This window comes from Tupaia chinensis, unplaced genomic scaffold (genome assembly GCF_000334495.1).
Source record: "Tupaia chinensis unplaced genomic scaffold, TupChi_1.0 Scaffold143599_1, whole genome shotgun sequence".
Classification (NCBI taxonomy): Eukaryota; Metazoa; Chordata; class Mammalia; order Scandentia; family Tupaiidae; genus Tupaia; species Tupaia belangeri.
In genome coordinates this window covers 655027-671654 of record NW_006203445.1, presented here as the reverse complement: position 1 = coordinate 671654, position 16628 = coordinate 655027, and the positions used below count along the sequence as shown (strand labels likewise).

The 16628-nt window shown below is 56.3% G+C and overlaps 2 protein-coding genes across 2 annotated transcripts in view; both read right to left on the bottom strand.

Moving 5' to 3' along the window:
* Window positions 1-7738, bottom strand: part of LOC102498736 (vitamin D3 hydroxylase-associated protein-like) — a 22453-nt gene extending 14715 nt beyond the window's left edge. Inside the window, exon 1 of the mRNA XM_027766598.1 lies at window positions 7064-7738. Coding sequence (XP_027622399.1) covers window positions 7064-7258 — 195 coding nt within the window. The 5' untranslated portion in view covers window positions 7259-7738. The remainder of the gene's footprint in view (window positions 1-7063) is intronic.
* Window positions 7739-13332: 5594 nt separating this feature from the next.
* LOC102489877 (fatty-acid amide hydrolase 1) overlaps window positions 13333-16628 on the bottom strand; it is a gene marked incomplete at its 5' end in the record, with an annotated part of 21137 nt that continues 17841 nt past the window's right edge. The window contains 6 exon segments of the mRNA XM_006164237.3: window positions 13333-13725; window positions 14171-14316; window positions 14939-15047; window positions 15476-15515; window positions 16266-16306; window positions 16590-16601. Coding sequence (XP_006164299.2) covers window positions 13597-13725; window positions 14171-14316; window positions 14939-15047; window positions 15476-15515; window positions 16266-16306; window positions 16590-16601 — 477 coding nt within the window.

Below are 16628 nucleotides of genomic sequence, written 5' to 3'. Positions count from 1 at the left end.
AAAAATTTTTTTTTTTTTTTTTTTTTTTTGAGAGGTTTTTGTTATAGGGTGCGTGTGCTCATCAGAGAGACAGAGAGATAGAAATAGAGAAATCACCCCCCAGGGGGCATGGCCATGCTGCAATCTCTTCTCCATTCTCCTCTCGGGATCTTGGGCACGCATGTACACGCATCCGGCGTGAGTTTAAGCCACCGGGTCTGGGACTTGAACTACGACTGACTACATGGGAGTCCAGCGACATAGTCATTACTCCAACTGCTGGTCCCGACAAATCTCTTCTTGAAATTCCCAATTAATGACACTCACGGCACCAAAGCAACAAGCCTCAGAGTCACCCTGGACCTCTCGCTCACATCCGAGTTCTGACAGTAGTCATAGCGCTAACGCCTAATCACACGTAGGGTGTGTTGGAACACTGAATACAAGCCAGGCCCATGCCAAGCACTTAGCACTTAATACTTCCTATTACTCCTTGCAACACCCTCGGAAGTAGGTTGGATTATGTTCTCATGTTACAGCAGAAGAAATCTGTGGGCACAGGGAGTTATTTGCTCAAGGACACATCACTATAAAGTGGCAGAGCCTGGATCAAACCCAGGCGGTCGGCTGCAGTGACCACACGCCTGACCTCACGCACCACCTGTGGCTGCTTCTGCTGCAGGCACACCTCCCACCTCTGACACCCCCCTCACCTCACCCCTGCCTAGAGCCTTCTCTGGCTCTGTCTTAGGCCTCTTCTCTGGCCTCCCTGGCCTCCCTGCCTCTAACTCACTCTCTTCGTTACAGCCTGGGCCATCCTTTTAAGATCTCACAAAATCTAAATCTGATTGTAGGTCCCCATTGCCCTCAGAATAAGGTGGCAGCACTGTTCTCATCAGTGTGGTTACAAAGCGTCGACTTCAGGACTAGCCAGTGGTGTGGTGGTTAAGGTGGCTGGATCCCACCTTTGAGTCCCAGCTTGAAAAATATACCAGGCACACGTGTGTGTGTGTGTGTGTGTGTGTGTGTGTGCGTGCCCAAAATAACAAGAGGAGAATGGGGGAGAAGGGACTGTGGCATGGTCATCCCCACTGGAGGGTGTGGAGGGTGGTTTCTCTATTTCTCTACCCACGCTCTCTTTTTTTTAAGAGAGTTTTTTTTTATTTGTTTGTTTCGTTTTGTTTTGTTTTTGCTATAGGGCGTGTGTACCTGCTAGAGAAACAAAAGAAACAGAAAGCAAGAAATTGCACCCCCGCCCCAGGGTGGGGGGGTCCCATGCCACAATCCCTTTCCAGCCATTCTCCTCTTGGGATTTTGGGCATGGGTCCAGGACTTGAACCTTGGTTGACTGCATGAGCATCTAGCATCTTAAGTACTACACCACCGGCTGACCCCATTTTCCCTACTTCTCTCTATCTCGCGGTTCCTCTCTGGCGAGCACATGCACCCTGTGGCGAAATGAAAACAAACAAAAACAAAGCTTTTACTGTAAACGTGCATCATGTGTTCACACTTAGATACACATCTGTGCCTGGAGGACTGGCGAGCACTGGCTGGGGAGCGCTCGGCCGTGCCAGGCCCTTTGCCTGCACTGTTCCATTAAGTCCTCAGGAGAAAACAGTGACTAAGTGTCTCACCAAAGGGAGAGAGAGGGAGGAAGTGAGAAGTCCTCCCCGCCAGGGAAGGTGGTCGTAATCCCTTCTCCTCCATTCTCCTCCTGGGACTTTGGTGGGTACACACACGCGTGCACGCGCACACGCACTGGCGTGATCTTCAAGCCACTGGGTCTGCGATTCGACCTGCTCAGCAACCATGTGGGAGTCCAGGCCTGAGTCTCCACGCCCCCTGCTGGCCCTCTGTACACTTTGACGTGCACGTACGCATGTGTGCTGCTTTCTTTCTTCAGAGAGGGGTGTGGCTGGAATACCTCTGACAGAGTTTTCATGCTTCAATCCACCCCCAGCCTCAGCCAGATGCCCGGTGTGTACAGGGGACCTCAGGATGCAAACCTGGGACCTGCCCATGTGCCCACGTGACGTCAGCATGGCAAAGCATTACACTACCCCTGCACTGCCGTGGCTGGCCAGCTAAGTGCTCTTATTACCATTTTCATTTCCCCAGTGAAGGCACCGAGTCACAGAGAGCTTAACACTCTTGCCCGAGGTCATCAAAGTCGGGGAGGCTGGATTTAAGCCCAATACCTCAACCCTCTTGGCATGGGGAGCTTTTTGACAAAGCATCCCCGGGTGCCAGGCATTGCAGTAGGCTCTTTACGGCAGTGAGCCTGTCTCACTGGCCTCCTCTTCCTTGCCTCTTCTCACACACACTGCTGCTGTCAGCACCCACTCCACCACCACCTGCTGTGGGCAAGTGCCCAGTGTAGCCATGAGGACCTCTGAGGCTAGGGCTCCCCTGCAGTTGTCCGGGCATGGTCACTCATGGGAATGTAGGATTTGGGCATGGTGTTGGGTAGAGGTGGGGAAGAGAGCAGGGCGGGTATGAATGGGGACGAGCACAGGTGTCTTCTGGGACTGTCCCTCTCTGCCAGCAGGGCAGGAACTCCAGCAGCCTGGGTAACCAATTTCAAAGGTCCAAAAAAGTCTTGTCAACCCTGTTGAATGTCATTTCCAGCTTCTAGTCCAAATTCATTGAAACTCACCCAAACATCCACTACTCCTCGCGGACAGCATGGACTTTACTACTCAAGTGGGGACGATCACTTAGACGATGCCTGCCGTGTACCAGGCGCCACCGTGGACACTTAATTCATTCGTTCAAGTTCTAGAATTACAATCATCACCTCACTGTGGAGATGAGGAAGTTAAGACACAGAGGAGTTATGTAAAATGTAAGTGTCTGAGTCAGAATTCAAATGCAGGAAGCCTAACACCAGAGGCATGCTTAACTGCCCCAGTAAACAACTTCTGACGAGGATGACGTGATTTGTTATGCTGTTCTAATAGCAACATTTATGACCTAGCTGATGGCAGATGATAGTTAACTATATTAAAATCTTAGTATTAGAAGAGCTACAAAATTATGAATATAGGGTCAGGAGTTGGCATGGAGGCTAGGTGGCTAGGTCTTATATGATCTACTGCAGGGCTCGAGTCCCAGACCCAGCAGTTTGAAAAACATGCCAGGTACGTGTGTGCGCATGCCCAAAATCCAGAGAGGAAAACAGAGGAGAAAGCACTGCAGTGTGGCCAACCCCCTAAGGGTGATTTATCACACCTGGTGTGAGTTTTAAGCCACCTGGTCCGGGATGTGAACTGTGGTCGACTACATGGGAGTCCAGCAATATAGCCATTACACTAACTGCTGGTCCCCCAAAACTACAACAAATTCTAAAAAAAAAATTATTTGCAAATTATTAGAATAATTTGATGAAAAAAATTGAGCCTCAACTTAAATAACTTTTTCTTACATTTTAAAATAGACTTTTCCTTTTGTTACTTATTTATTTATGTATGTATGTATGTATTTCATAAGCGAGAGAAAGACAAGCACTCTCAACAGGGTCTCACACTGTGATCCTCTCTCCAGCCTTTCCAGGCAGCCAGGGTCATGGGCACATGTGCATGCACCCAGATTGTGCAGAGACCTGGGAACCAGGCCCTGATCTTCCATGTGGCTTCCAGTACTGCAGACCAGCATGTGTCCTCTGCACCATGTGGCTGGATCTCGACTTCTAGCACTTCCACATCAGTTTAGGATACAGTTTGGAGCAAATCACCCCTCTTGCTGGGTCTCTCAGACACCTGCCTTTCTCCATACTCAGCTGAAGTCGCCTCCCATCATTGTTTGAAAAACAAAGATTTTTTTTTTCTTTTTTTTTTTTTGCTATAAAGAATGTGAGCTCACCAGAAAGAGAGAAAGTGAGAAAGCACCCCCCAAGGAGGATGACCTTGCCACAATTCCTGTTCCTCTACTATCAGGATTTTGGGCACAATGCACACATGCCTGGCGTGTTTTTAAAACCACCAGTTTCGGTACTCAGACTACAGAGTCGACCATGTAGGATCCAGTGCCTTAACCTCCACACCACCTGGCTGGCCCAAAGAAAATATATTTTTGGGTCAGCAGGTGGCATAGTAGTTAAGGCACTGGACTCCCACAGGGTTGACTGTGGTTCAAGTCCCAGACTTGATGGCTTAAAACTCGTGCCAGGCGCGTGTGCGTGCGTGCCCAAGATCCTGAGAAGAGAATGGAGGAGAAGGGATTGTGGCCTGGCCAACTCCCCTGGTGGGGGGCAGTGATTTCTCACTCTCTCCATCTTTCTCTGTCTCTTCAGCAAGTGCACATGCCCTATAGCAAAAATCTCTCCCCCCAAAAATCTATTTTTTAAAGCTTTCAGTAAGTGGACTTATTACTATTTCCAAGGTGGTTGTTAAGTATGCTTAATGTCATAAACCACCTCGACCTTCAGGGTGGCCGGGTTCCGCCTGAGATGACCGGAGCCTCTTGGCCAGCAGACTCCAGCCTTGAGCAGCTGGTCCATTTACCCCAGTGGGTCCAGCAAACATTCCTGTCTGTGTGTTCTACAGAAACGCACGCACGTCTCAGTTTTCCCCTCCCCGGCACTGCCTTCCTTGTTCCTGTCTCCTTTTGGAAAACTCCTAAACATCAGCCCAAACACATCTCTGTGACGCCTTCCCTGCTTGACCCTCTCCAGACAAGACAAGTCACTCCCTCCTGTGGCATCTCACAGCCCCACAGGCACTGGGCCTCGGCACACACAACTGAGTGGCCTCCTGTCACAGAACGCCTCCACCACACCTGGCCAGATTGGGAACATTTTCTTCTCCTTTCTCCATCCCGTCAGGATCTGAGGCACACATGCCAGGCGTGTTTTTCAAGCTGCCAAGTCTAGGATTCAGATCGTAGTCGGCCATGTGGGATCCAGCCCCCTTAATCAGTAGGCCATGGGCCCCTCTTTTCTTTAAGTTGATTTACTTTATTCATGATAGACAGCATGTACACCTGACTGAGAGAGAGGAGCACCCTGATGTCTTGTCAAGCCACAGTCCCCTTCCCCCAGCCCTGCAGCCCTTTAGAATTCTGGACACGCACACACATACCCTGTGTATCTTCAAACTGACCTGGGGATTCAAACCTGCAGTTGGCCATGTAGCAAACAACAATGCCGTTCAGTTTGCTACTGACTATGCCACTAGGGTGGGCCTGGAAACATCTTTTTGTTTTTCTTTTTAAGGATTACTTATTTCATTTATATATTTATTTATTTATTTTTAAAATTTGCTATAGGGCACATGTACTCACCAGAGAGAAACAGACAGAAAAGGAAAACGAGAAAGCAAGTCGCCAGATCCGGGACTTGAACCATAGTTGGCCATGTGGTAGTCTAGCTTAACCATCACAGTACCTGCTGGCTTCTGGGAACATCTTTAAGACTAACCAGGGTCAGAGGTTAGATTTATCTTTATAACGAGTCTATCCCTGGAGAGTAGAGGGTGTGTTACCTGGAACCTGCGAGGGTTGGAGGATGTCTTAGCCTCTGCTTCCCCTGGGACACAGGGCTGGAGCAGGCACCTTGACTAGGAGGGGGCCTGGGACAGACCTGCACGGCTTTGCTGTGGGGAGAACAGGGCTGGAGCCAAGCGGTCTGAAGCCACGAGGAGAGGCTGGAGATATCATGGATGACTTACTCAAGCTCCCTTGCCTCCTCCAGGCCACCAAACACACACACTGCCCCCAGGTACCAGCCCAATACCCTTGGACCCCAGACACCCACATGTTCACCAGCCTGGTGCCGGACACGCACAGAACCAGCTGTGCCCTGACACACAACCACACATGTACACATCCAACCAAACCTTCAGGCTCACACCTGCCACACCCATCCAGAAGTACAAACTCCCACCAGTGACATGACACACACACAGGCACACACCCACTCGCCCTACCATGACACGAGGCACCAGCAGATGGCACACGCAAGCAGGCCCCCCACTCGCTGCGAGGGAACCTCGGCCCATGCCCTGACGGGGCCTCCCCACACACACAGGAGCGATCTCCATCACACTGACACACCACAGCAACCCCCATTAGCCCAGCTTCCTCCTTACCAACCAGGGAGGGGCAGCTGCTCTCTGGGGGCGGGTTGATTTATCCAACTAATTAGCCCCAATTAATATTAATACATTTTCACAGCAACTGCAGCAGCTCGGGCAGAGAAGTGCCCATTGGGGCCATCAATCACCATCCGGGGGACGGCAGAGGACACTCAGGAACTCCTGAGCACGGGGACAGCACCTCAGGCACTATGCCCAACCCCCACCTTCGGGGTTCCCAGAGGGAGTCCACCACTGCCAACCAGAGGTAGGGGCCCCACCATACCAAAACCCACCCATCCTGGGGCACTGGGAGCCCAAGGCCCAGAGAAAGGCTGTCCCATCCTTCAGGCCCCACAGTGAACCCCAGCCTCAGCCTGAACGCTTGTTTCCACACACAGCCCCCTCCACCCTTGCCTCTGCAACCCCGAGCAGGCGTTGCTCAGCCACCTCCCTGCTCCTTGCCCAGCCATCCGAGGTGACCATCTCTGCCTTGAAATACCCACGTCCGAGCTGCCAAGGCCTCCTCTTAAGAAGCACAGCTTCTGGAAGGCTCGTCTCCAGCTCCCTGAGCTTTGCACCTATCCGGTGCTCAGAAAAAGCTCTTCAGAACTGAGCAGGGTAGGGAGTAGGGTGGAAGGGATGTAGAGTTCGGGTTGCTGCTACAGCGTAGCTTGGGATGCTCAGAGATGAAAGAGATTCTGGCCTCCTGCCTCCAAATGCCTCCATCGATTTATTTCAACAAATACCCCAGGTGAGCACCTACTGTGTCACTGAGCTATGTGCCAACAGCTGGGAGGACAGAGAGAATATACACTACGCCGACCTCCAGGGCCTGAGGACATGGGCAGAGGAGCTGACCATGACACAAAGGGCCAGCATGGGGCGATCTAGGACTGCAGACCGTCTACCCAGACTCCTGTCTTCCAAAGAGGATGGGGCCAGGGGAGGGGTCTGCCTACTGAGATTGAGGGCCAAGGCTCTCCCGGGGCTGACAGATGTCGGCTCACCTGCTCCCGGAGACGCTGTATCAGGGCCTCCATCCGTTGCAGCGCCACCTGCCGGCGTTTCTGGGCCCCAGGGATCTTGTTCCGTGCCGGGCTATACCACTGGAGGAGGAGGGAAACCACCAGCAGGGCAGCCCCCACCACGCTCAGCGTGAAGAACGTCACCATGGGGTAAGACATCAGAGCTAAGGCAGGCATCTGTGTCCCGGGGAGTCTGTCCTGCCTATTTTGTCAGCAGCGCTGTCAGAGCACCCACCTATACCTCGGCACCTGGGGGCAGGGCCAGGCCCTGGGCGTGGCATAACCCAAGGCCTCCCAGCCCCTTCTTATCCCTGCCTGGACTGCCTGGGGATAAAGACCCCTATATCTTGGGCACACAGAGGAAAAGTCTTCAGCAAAGATGTGCCTGAGGAGGGACTCAAGCCTGCAGCTCTGACCCACACCCTTCACCTCCTTCACCTCCTTCTCTCACCTATTCCACCCCTCAGATACCCCACCAGCACACTGGGCTGGCCCTTGGGAGTTCCAGATGGGGTGGACTGAAGGATTTGCCAACGCCTTTTGTTCTGCGTCAGCAGTCATGTGGGGGTGGACTGCCCTGGTGCTGTGTGTCCAGAGGACATTCTGAGAGGCAGCTAGGGCCCAGGCAGGGGGGAGGGGAAGGAGCACGAGGGGACAGGTGGGGCTCTTGGGGTTCTAGGGAGACTGAGGCAGCTCAGCCCTCACTCAACCTTGCCGTCCTACTGGGCTTTCCACTCCTGACTCCCAAAGAAAGGCCAGGCTCTGGCCCTGGGCTTCCAGCCTCCCCTGAAGGAATTGTGGGTGGGTGGGGGCATGAGGGCAGGAGAGGTGACTTCCTGAAGAGCAGGAAAGCTCCAGGAGACAGCCACCCTTCACTCCTCTCACATGTTCCAGTCCTGCGTCTGAAGGACACTGTCTCAGGGGAGGAAGGGTTAGGCATAACCAAGGCTGAGGTCCAGGGGATCAGGAGGACAGTGCCACTGACCTCGAGACTCAGAAGTCAGGAGAAGCAGCGGCTCTGGGTGGGAAGGACCCCGGCCTGTGGCTGGGAGAGCTGTCTGAGCCCCAAAGGCCGTTCGGGAACAAATGTGACGTGAGTACAACCTGCCTTCATCCAGCCTCTGCCACCTCCATGGCGCCCCTGGAACCAGCCTCCTCCAGCCTTCTGCTTCTCCCTCCCCAGCCCACTCGTCTGCAATGAACTCCCCGCCCTTGATGTCCTCAGCTCCGCCAGCCCCCGGTAGGGCCCACACCCTGCAGCTCCTCGGCCGGCTGGTTACCTCACCCGTTCTGGAGCTGCACTCCTCCCTTACCACATCGCCCACTTCTCTCACCACACTTAGCGTTGCCTGCAATCTTATTTCTTCATGTCCTGCCTGCTTCCCTAGAAAACAGGCTCCAGAAAAGTAAGCACCTTGTCAGCCCTTCTCAAAGTGCCTGGCATGGGGTTGGTGCTCAGTATGTCGTCGGGGAAGGTAGGATGGTGAGACTGTCTTCCATTCCTGCCTTTCTTTGTCTCCTCTCTGCATAACTCTGTTGGTTCCTTTCTAGGAGAAGGAAAGGATTCTCTCCAATTTACAGCCTTCGTAGCTTCTAGCCTCACTTTATCCCTGCCTTCTCCTCTTCCCAGTCAAACTTCTCAAATGTCTACACTGGCTGTCCATGGTTCTAACCTTTCAGGTTCTAACCTTTCAAGCTGTTGGCTGCTTGAAATACTCTTGTTCCATGGCTAGTGTGACACTGCAGTTCTGAGCTTGAATATCACTTCCTCCAGGAAGCATTCCCTGATACACTCTCATGCATATACACCCTGGGCCCGATCGGGTCTCAGTTTGTTTGCATCATAACCAGGGATCCTAGCAAGTCTTTCTGAGTAATCATGCATTTGATGTCTGTTTGCTAGTGGAATGAAACTCCATCCAGGCTGGGACTATTTCTTTCTCTTTTTTTTTTTTAGAGGTTTTTGCTATAGGGCGTGCGCTTGCCAGAAAGACAGAGAGACAGAGAGACAGAAAGCAAGAAATCACCCCTAGGGAGATGGCCACGCCACAATCCCTTCTCTTCCATTCTCCTCTCAGGATCTTGGGCACACACACACACACACCCCCGGTGGGAGTTTAAGTCACCTGGTCCGGGACTTGAACCACACTCGACTACATGGGAGTTCAGCGACATAGCCATTACACCAACTGCTGGTCCCCAGGCTGGGACTATTTCTGATTAGAACACACTGTGGGAGGAATTCAGCCTTGGATGGAGGGAGGGATGCTTGGGCAGGAGGGGTGAAGGTAGGGGCTGGGGGAAGAGGGTGGAAGAGGATCTGCCTACCAGATGAAAGCTGTAGGTTTACTATAGACTTGGGGTGAGTAGCCCTTAAGAGAACTAACGGCGGGGCCAGCAGATGGCATAGCGTTTACGTCGCTGGACTCCCACATGCCAACTGTGGTTTGAGTCCCAGACCCAGTGGCTTAAAAATCAGGCCGGGCACATGTGTGTGTGCTCGCCCAAGATCCTGAGAGAATGGAGAAGGGATTGTGGCATGGCCATCTCCCCAGGGGGTGACAGTACAAAGGAGGAAAGTACAGAGGTTTGAGACCCACATGCCCGACCCCAAGCTTCGTGTACTTTCCTTCTTCCTGCCTTCATTACAAGACCGAGTGTTGACATCCTCACACGGATCGGCCTCAGACAAACCAGCCTTCTCTGAACTTCGGGGGCCTCACGTACATAATGGAAAGGATAATGGCCGTTTTCCCCGTGCGATCACAGGTTACCAGCTCCACAGCCTAAAGGGTGCTGCACGCTACTACAAAGACGCAGCCCCTGCTTCGGAGCAGGCGCAGAAGAGCACAGCCCCCTGATGGGCTGAGAGGACTATCACCCTTGCCTCGGATGAGTGGGTGTTCCGTAGGTGGAGGCGGGGGAAGAACACGCCGGGCACGGCAGGCTCAGTGAGCAAAGGGCATGGAGGTGGGAGGCGTGTGCCATATCCAGATCCCGCCTGCAGGCCAATGGTGGGACGAGGCCCTCGGGAAGGGAGGAGAGGAGCCCGGCAGCCAGCAGCAGGGTCACACAGGGAGGTCAGAGCACGGAGTCTGCACTTGGCACGAGGGACGCTCAAGACTTTAAGCGTGGTCACCTGCCAGTGAAGGACACTTGGGGACAGCCGGTCCAGAGGCAGCGGAGGCCCGGTGAGAGCTGTGGCGAGGACCCACTGAGGAGGGGAAAGGCCGTGAAACGCACAGCAGCTGCATCTTCGCCCTGGAGCCCAGCAGACTGGCGGTCGGGAAGGCAAGTGGCCGCTGACTTCTCGCACTCCCCTGGTTGCTGTACACACCCGCTGTGCCACAGCGTCATGGGACACCAGACAGCTCACGCGGGCGCTGACCTAGACTAACCCAGGAGTCAATTCCAATTCCCCTGGGCAAGTATGTGAAACTTTTGGTAAAATGGGGACCAAAATACCTATAATAGAGTTCAAAGGAGGAGTAAATAACCCAGTAGCTGAGGAGTGTCCAGAAGGGTGACGGCTCATAGCGGTGATCAGTGACGCGGTTCAGGTTGCCCTTGCCCGCTTTTCCCCACCAAGTCACCTGACTACTCCGCACATTACATACACAGGGGTCTTCGCCAGCACACCTGCCCCCCGCCCCCCATTCAACAAATACCCTCCAGAATGTACACACTGTGAGGACAGAAAACCGAGTCTGTCTCATTCACCCCTGTAGTCCCAGCCCCCAACCCGGTGCCTGGCCCCGAGCAGGTGGTCACTTCACGTTCGCGGGTCAATCACGCACCTTCAGAGCACCATTCCACGTGCAAGAATGCAGTGAGGAATAAGACCAAGGACGGCTCTCGGGAAGCTTACATGTTAGTGGAGGAGACCCAAGACAGCAATGATTTTGGGTGGTGACAAAGAACAATGGGTGCCGTGTCAAGGGACAGGGAAGGTGGTTTTGCAAGTGGGTGATCAGGGAAGGTGAGACTGGCCCAAGTGCCCCAAACATGGGGAGCGGCTACCACGAAAGCTCTGGAGCAAGGACTGGTTTGAGATGATCAAGGAACCGAACACGTTCGCGTGGCTGGTGCACAGGGAGCAAGGGGAAGAGGGGGCCAGGCTGAGGCCGTGGAGGTCGACGAGGGCCACGGCACCCAGGGCTTTGCCAGACACGGGAGACTGGGTTCCACTCTAGGTGGGACAGGGAGCTGTTGGAAGGTCTCGATCTGATTTGCTGCTTTAAAGGCTCACTCTGGCCGCTGGATGGAGGATGGCCGGGGGCGGGCAGGAGGGAAGCAGAGGCCCAGACGGGAAGTTACTGCAGTGCCCGGATGGGAGGCAGGCAGCTGGACCAGCACAGTGGAGGAGAGGAGACGGGGGCCCTGCTCCTCCGGTGCCCACTCAACATGCCTGCCATTAACCGAACCCACCTGCGTCTTGGGCGTACTACCCCTTCTCCAGGATGTCCGCATGCCCCAGCTCAGCCTCTGGGATCCTTCTACACTCAACACAGGCCCAGTGACTGCCTCTCCCAATCCTGATCTCTAGGGGTGGCAGGTGTGTTTGTGTCCATGACCCCACCCCCAGAAGCTGAGGTCTCTCAGGGTTGGGAGCCAGGCTTGGTTTGGCTCGGTCTCCAGCACCACTCAGCAGAGGACTGGACATGGCTGAGGCTCGCAGGCTCGCAGGCTGAATCAACGACCTAGTGAAGGCGGGGAGGAGCAGGGCCGTGACCCTGCAGCCTCCGTCTGAAAGCACAAGGGTGTCGGCAACCAAGAGAGAAATGGGGCAGGAGGGAGAAGCCGGGGTGGATGGCAGGCCATTAGGGAACAGTCTGGACCAATAGGGGGAAAATTACGACAGCAGCTGTGAGGAATCAGGGCACAGTGCAGCATCTGCCTCGCTGTCCCAATCTAGGTGTCCCCATGTGGGCCGGGCCCTCGGATCTGCCTCAGGACATAGGGCCACCTGTTCTCCCTAAAACCAGTCCCACCAAGGCAGGGCCAGGAAGTGGCACCTGGAAGAAAAGGTTCTTCCAGAAGAGTAGGAGACTCAGGGTGGAGGGGAAAGTCTGAAGAGAACACTAGAAAGAATTTGAAATAGATCCGGGGGAAGCTGGAGCCTGCCCTGCCCGGAGGGCTAAAGCATCTTCCCAGCCAGCAGCAGAGTGAGGGCTAGAACCAGGGAAGGGTGAGGGACTCTGCAAGGGGGGGCCAAGAAACTTCCAAAGACTTCCGCAGACCATTCAGACTTCTACTGCCAGGAGACGCAGTCCAGCAAGAGGCAGGTTGGCAGACCGGATGGGGGTGAGACTCTGAGCTGAGACAGCTCGGTTTATCCTACCGTCAGTTCCCAAACAGCCATCTCCATCCCTGGGCCTCTGCCGAGGCCTCAGATCCTTCCCCAGGTTAGGGATCAAGAGCAGCCTTCTCCTCATCAAGCTTTGCCCCTTGAGTCTACTCCCAACAACACCCACCACCCTCAAGACAGAATCCAAGTTCTTGACCTGGCTGCCCAAGATGGCATTGATCTAGCTTCACCTACAGCCCTGCTTCTCCGGTGCTCATTCAACATGCCTGCCATTAACCAAACCCACCTGGGTCTTTGGGAGTACTGCCCCTTCTCTGGGATGTCCGCATCCCCCAGCTCAGCCTCTGAGATCTTTCTAGACTCAACACAGGTCCACCTCCTTCAGGAGGCCTTCCCGGAGCAAGCCAGGTCCTTGCAATCCCCAGGCACTCTGCCAGATCCTTTGGCCTCTGCCTGCCTCCCCTAGCCCGTGGGCTCCCTGCTCAACAGCACCAGCTCAGCCCAACGCTCCAGCCCCCAGCCTAACTTGGGTGCCTCCACGGGTGCCCTGTGCCCAGCCCTGTGCAGGTCACAGAGGACAGATGTGGCCCAGGGCCCCTGCCACTGGGGCGAGCCAGCATGCTGAGGCAGGTAGACACACCCAGATGGGAGGACACAGCCCACACACTCCAGGGCTCAGGACAAGGAGAGGAGGCTTGAGCTGGGACCTTGAAGGCTGATGGTGCAGGAGTGGAGGGGAGACAGAGGACAGCATCTGGCAAGCTGGGCGCAGTTAGTATGAGAGGAAGGGCAAGGGTGAAGTGTGGGGGGCACAAGCCCATGCTCACCCTGTGGGCGAGGGACACCAGGGAGGCTGCACAGCAGCAGACATGTAGGAGCCTGGCTCCGGAAGGCCACCAGGCCTGTGCCGTCACGATGCCGCCCAGAAAGCACACAGACCAGCAGCTGTTTCTTGACTGTTAGTGGGCCGTGGCCCTGTCACATCCACTGGCTGCCACATGGGGGCTGGGGATGGGGCAGAGGGGGACCAGAGCGGGGAGCAAGGTCCAGACTTGGGGGATCCACGCTTCTTACAGGGGGCTGGGAGGGGGTGTGGAAGCCTCCCCCATGCTCAGTGCTTCCTCTCGGCCATTGTCGTGCCCCAGTTAGGCCAGGCCGGGTGGCACGTGGGTCTCGGGTCCTCAGGAGCTGGGTGAGCAGGCGGCCCTCAGGATGGCGGGTTTCCAGGGGTCATCAGCCGCTCCACCTCCCGCATGAACCGCAGACACAGCTCCTCTTGCCAGGGCAGAGCCACGCACTGCACGGCCACCGGCAGCCCCACGCTGTTCCTCACGGCCTGCAGGGACACAGGCGTCAGGACAGGGGCAGGAGGCAAGATTCCGCCCTGGTCCAAGGCCTGCCCAGCTGGGAGGGGACGCAGCAAAGCAGGGCTACCGGGTGTGTACACTCTCCAGAGAGAGACACAGAGACAAGGAGAGGAAAAAGCATCCCCCAGGGGACACGGTCACAACGCCATCCCTTCTCCGCCATCTCTCCCTCCTCTCGGGATTTCGAGCACACACACATGCGCTTGGCATGTTTCTTAAGCAGCCAGGGCTGGGACTTGAACCACAGATGGCCACGTGGGAGCCAGCCACCTCAACCACCAGGCCTTCGGCTGGCCTGGGCCACAGCCTTCCAGATCTTGTTTAAGAAAGGCTGGCGAGGATGGCACGTGCTGACCCCACTGCTCTGCAGCGGCTGGGGCCGGGTGAGTTCTGGAGGTGGGAGGGACGCCTCACCTGCCGCAGCACCTTGTCCCATATATCCCCAAAGTAGCCCCGGTAGTGCTCCATCCGGGCCTCGTCTGCGGCGGTGACGGTGGTGACAGGTACCACCCCCGCGGGGAAGTCCAGGCAGTTGTAGAGTAGAGTGTAGCTGACGGCCCCTGAAACACACCCCAAGTGGCTAAAGCAGGCCCTGGGACCCGCTGTGCTGACTGTCCTCGCCCGGCCTGTCGTCTCCCCCCCACACACACACACTGCACGAATGGCAGCTCACTTCCACAGCCAGGGAAAGGCTCTCTCCCAGGCTGAGGCTGGAGGGACGAGCCCAGGAGTGCAGATTCAGGCTGAGGCTGCTCCAGTTATCCACGGCTCCCCACCCTCCTGCTGGGTGGGTCTGCCTCTCTCAGCACGCTGGCCCGCCCCGACCAGGGCCCCTTGTGCCACATCTGTCCTCTGGGGCCAGTTCTGGCCAGCCGATGCGTCCTGTGTCCTGGCCCACATAGCTTTCCCTGGCCTAACTATTGTTATTCTCTTGGCTTATCTAAATCCCACCTAGACTTCAAATGTCACCTCCTAGAACTACAGACTGTAACTCCAGACCCCTGACTTGAATAGTCTGAAGGCAGGGAGCTCAGTCCCTCCTGGTATCCCATGAGATTCACATTCCTCCTGCCAGCCAGACTGAACCCCACAAAGGTGGAGGCCTCCCTCTTCTTCCCTGCAGGGAACAGGGCTGAGCTCATGGCTGGGGAGGCAGGGGTGTGGGGGGATCACAGGCCTCACCTGTGGCCTTGCCTGGGCTGTTCAAATCCAGGGCAGGGCCCAGCATGGGGGTCAACAGCACGTCCAGGTCCAGAGCCTTCCACTGGGCAATGACGGTGTTGCGGTACACCTGGCAGGACAGCCCAATGAGGCGACCGCCCAGCCCACCCTGCCCTCCGGTGAGGGGCTATGGGCTGAGGCGGCTCCATCCCAGCACCTGTCCCAGACGTGGGCTGTACCACGAGGGGACGCAGGCCCTCTGGGCAGGCAGTGGTGCTACGCCATGGGTGGCAGCAGTTGTCCCAGCTCCTACATGAACTGCAGATGCTGCCAGCCAAGGTAATCACCGTGCCCGGGCACAGGGGGCCGCAGGGGGCCAGCGGACAGGACCCAGCCCTTCAGTACAGCATTTGGGCAAATAAGGGCTGGACAGCCGGGCCTGACTGGCAATGAACAATGCCAGGCCACTCCAGGAGCCCAGTGGGAGCAGGGGCAGGTGCCTTCCCCACCTCCACCCTCCCCCAGCACCCTACTGCAGTCTGGGAGCTCGGGTCTCACCTCGATCTCGTGCTGCAACTCCCAGAGCTTTCTAGCCGACCTGGATGGAGGCAATGGTCACCAGCAGTGATGGTCACGGCCACAGGGGTAGTGATGACCGAGGCCCTACTCCTAACACTCAGACCTCACTCCTGCAGGACCCTTCACTACCCCAAGGGAGCGCTGAGCGGGCAGGAGTCCAGAGCCCTGCTGTCCAGTGAAAGCAGCAGGCCTCAAGAAGGGCTGGGGCTGGGGCTGGGTCACTGAGGGACTGCACAGCAGCGGCAGGACGTGCCCTGGCCTCCCTCCTCACTACCCTCAGGACACAGGCAGGGCCGGGGCTGCCCAAGGTCTGAGTGCAGGAAAGTGAGTCCACAGGGTGTCGGGGCCTGAAACAGAGCAACCTCTGCCCTGCTCTTCCAGCCTGCAACACTGAGATGGAGAGAGGACCCGGCGAGGCTCAGGCGGTCCAGACCTCTAAGAGCAACAGCTCCTCTCTCCCCCAGGTCCCCCTGCCTCCCCACCCTGCCTGCCCCCAGCCCAGGCCAGCTCTGCCCTTGTCCTTTCTATATGTGTCTTCCAGGTCAGGTCACCCCCTCTCCCCTCACCCTCTCCCAACCTGTGGCCCTCTGCCCCGCCCTTGCCCTCCAGCCAGTCCTGGAAGGTCACTCCGGGGCATAGAGCTTGCCCCTGCCCGGGCCACTTTCAGTCTCAGAAGCTACTTCCCTGAGTCTTCCCATTAGAAACCACCTGGACCCAGACCCGGGCTAGGGGAAGGCAGGCAGCCCCTGGGCACAGGAAGTGTCCTCACCGAGGCTTCATGCTGTTGAGAAAGGCTGCCAGCCGTGGGAGCTGCACAGGACAGATGTGGGCAGTGACTCAACTGCGGCCGAGGCTCTTCTTCAGGCCCAGCTGCCAACTCCTCCACCCTCCACGCCTCCCCAGACCCCATCCGTACCCCTTTCAGCATGCAGGTTGGCTAAAGAGTACAGGGGGTGGGGAGGAGTCTTGCCTGCCCACCCAAGGGAGGTTAAGGGGAAGTGGGACAGGCCAGGGGCAACAGAGCATCACGGGACAAGAGGTCCCCGCAGGCTCCCTCCCAGCCACCCCATCCCTTCCACTCCCGGGCCCTCACCAGAGGCTTCAGGCGGGAGGCCCGCAGGCCCTGTAAGCA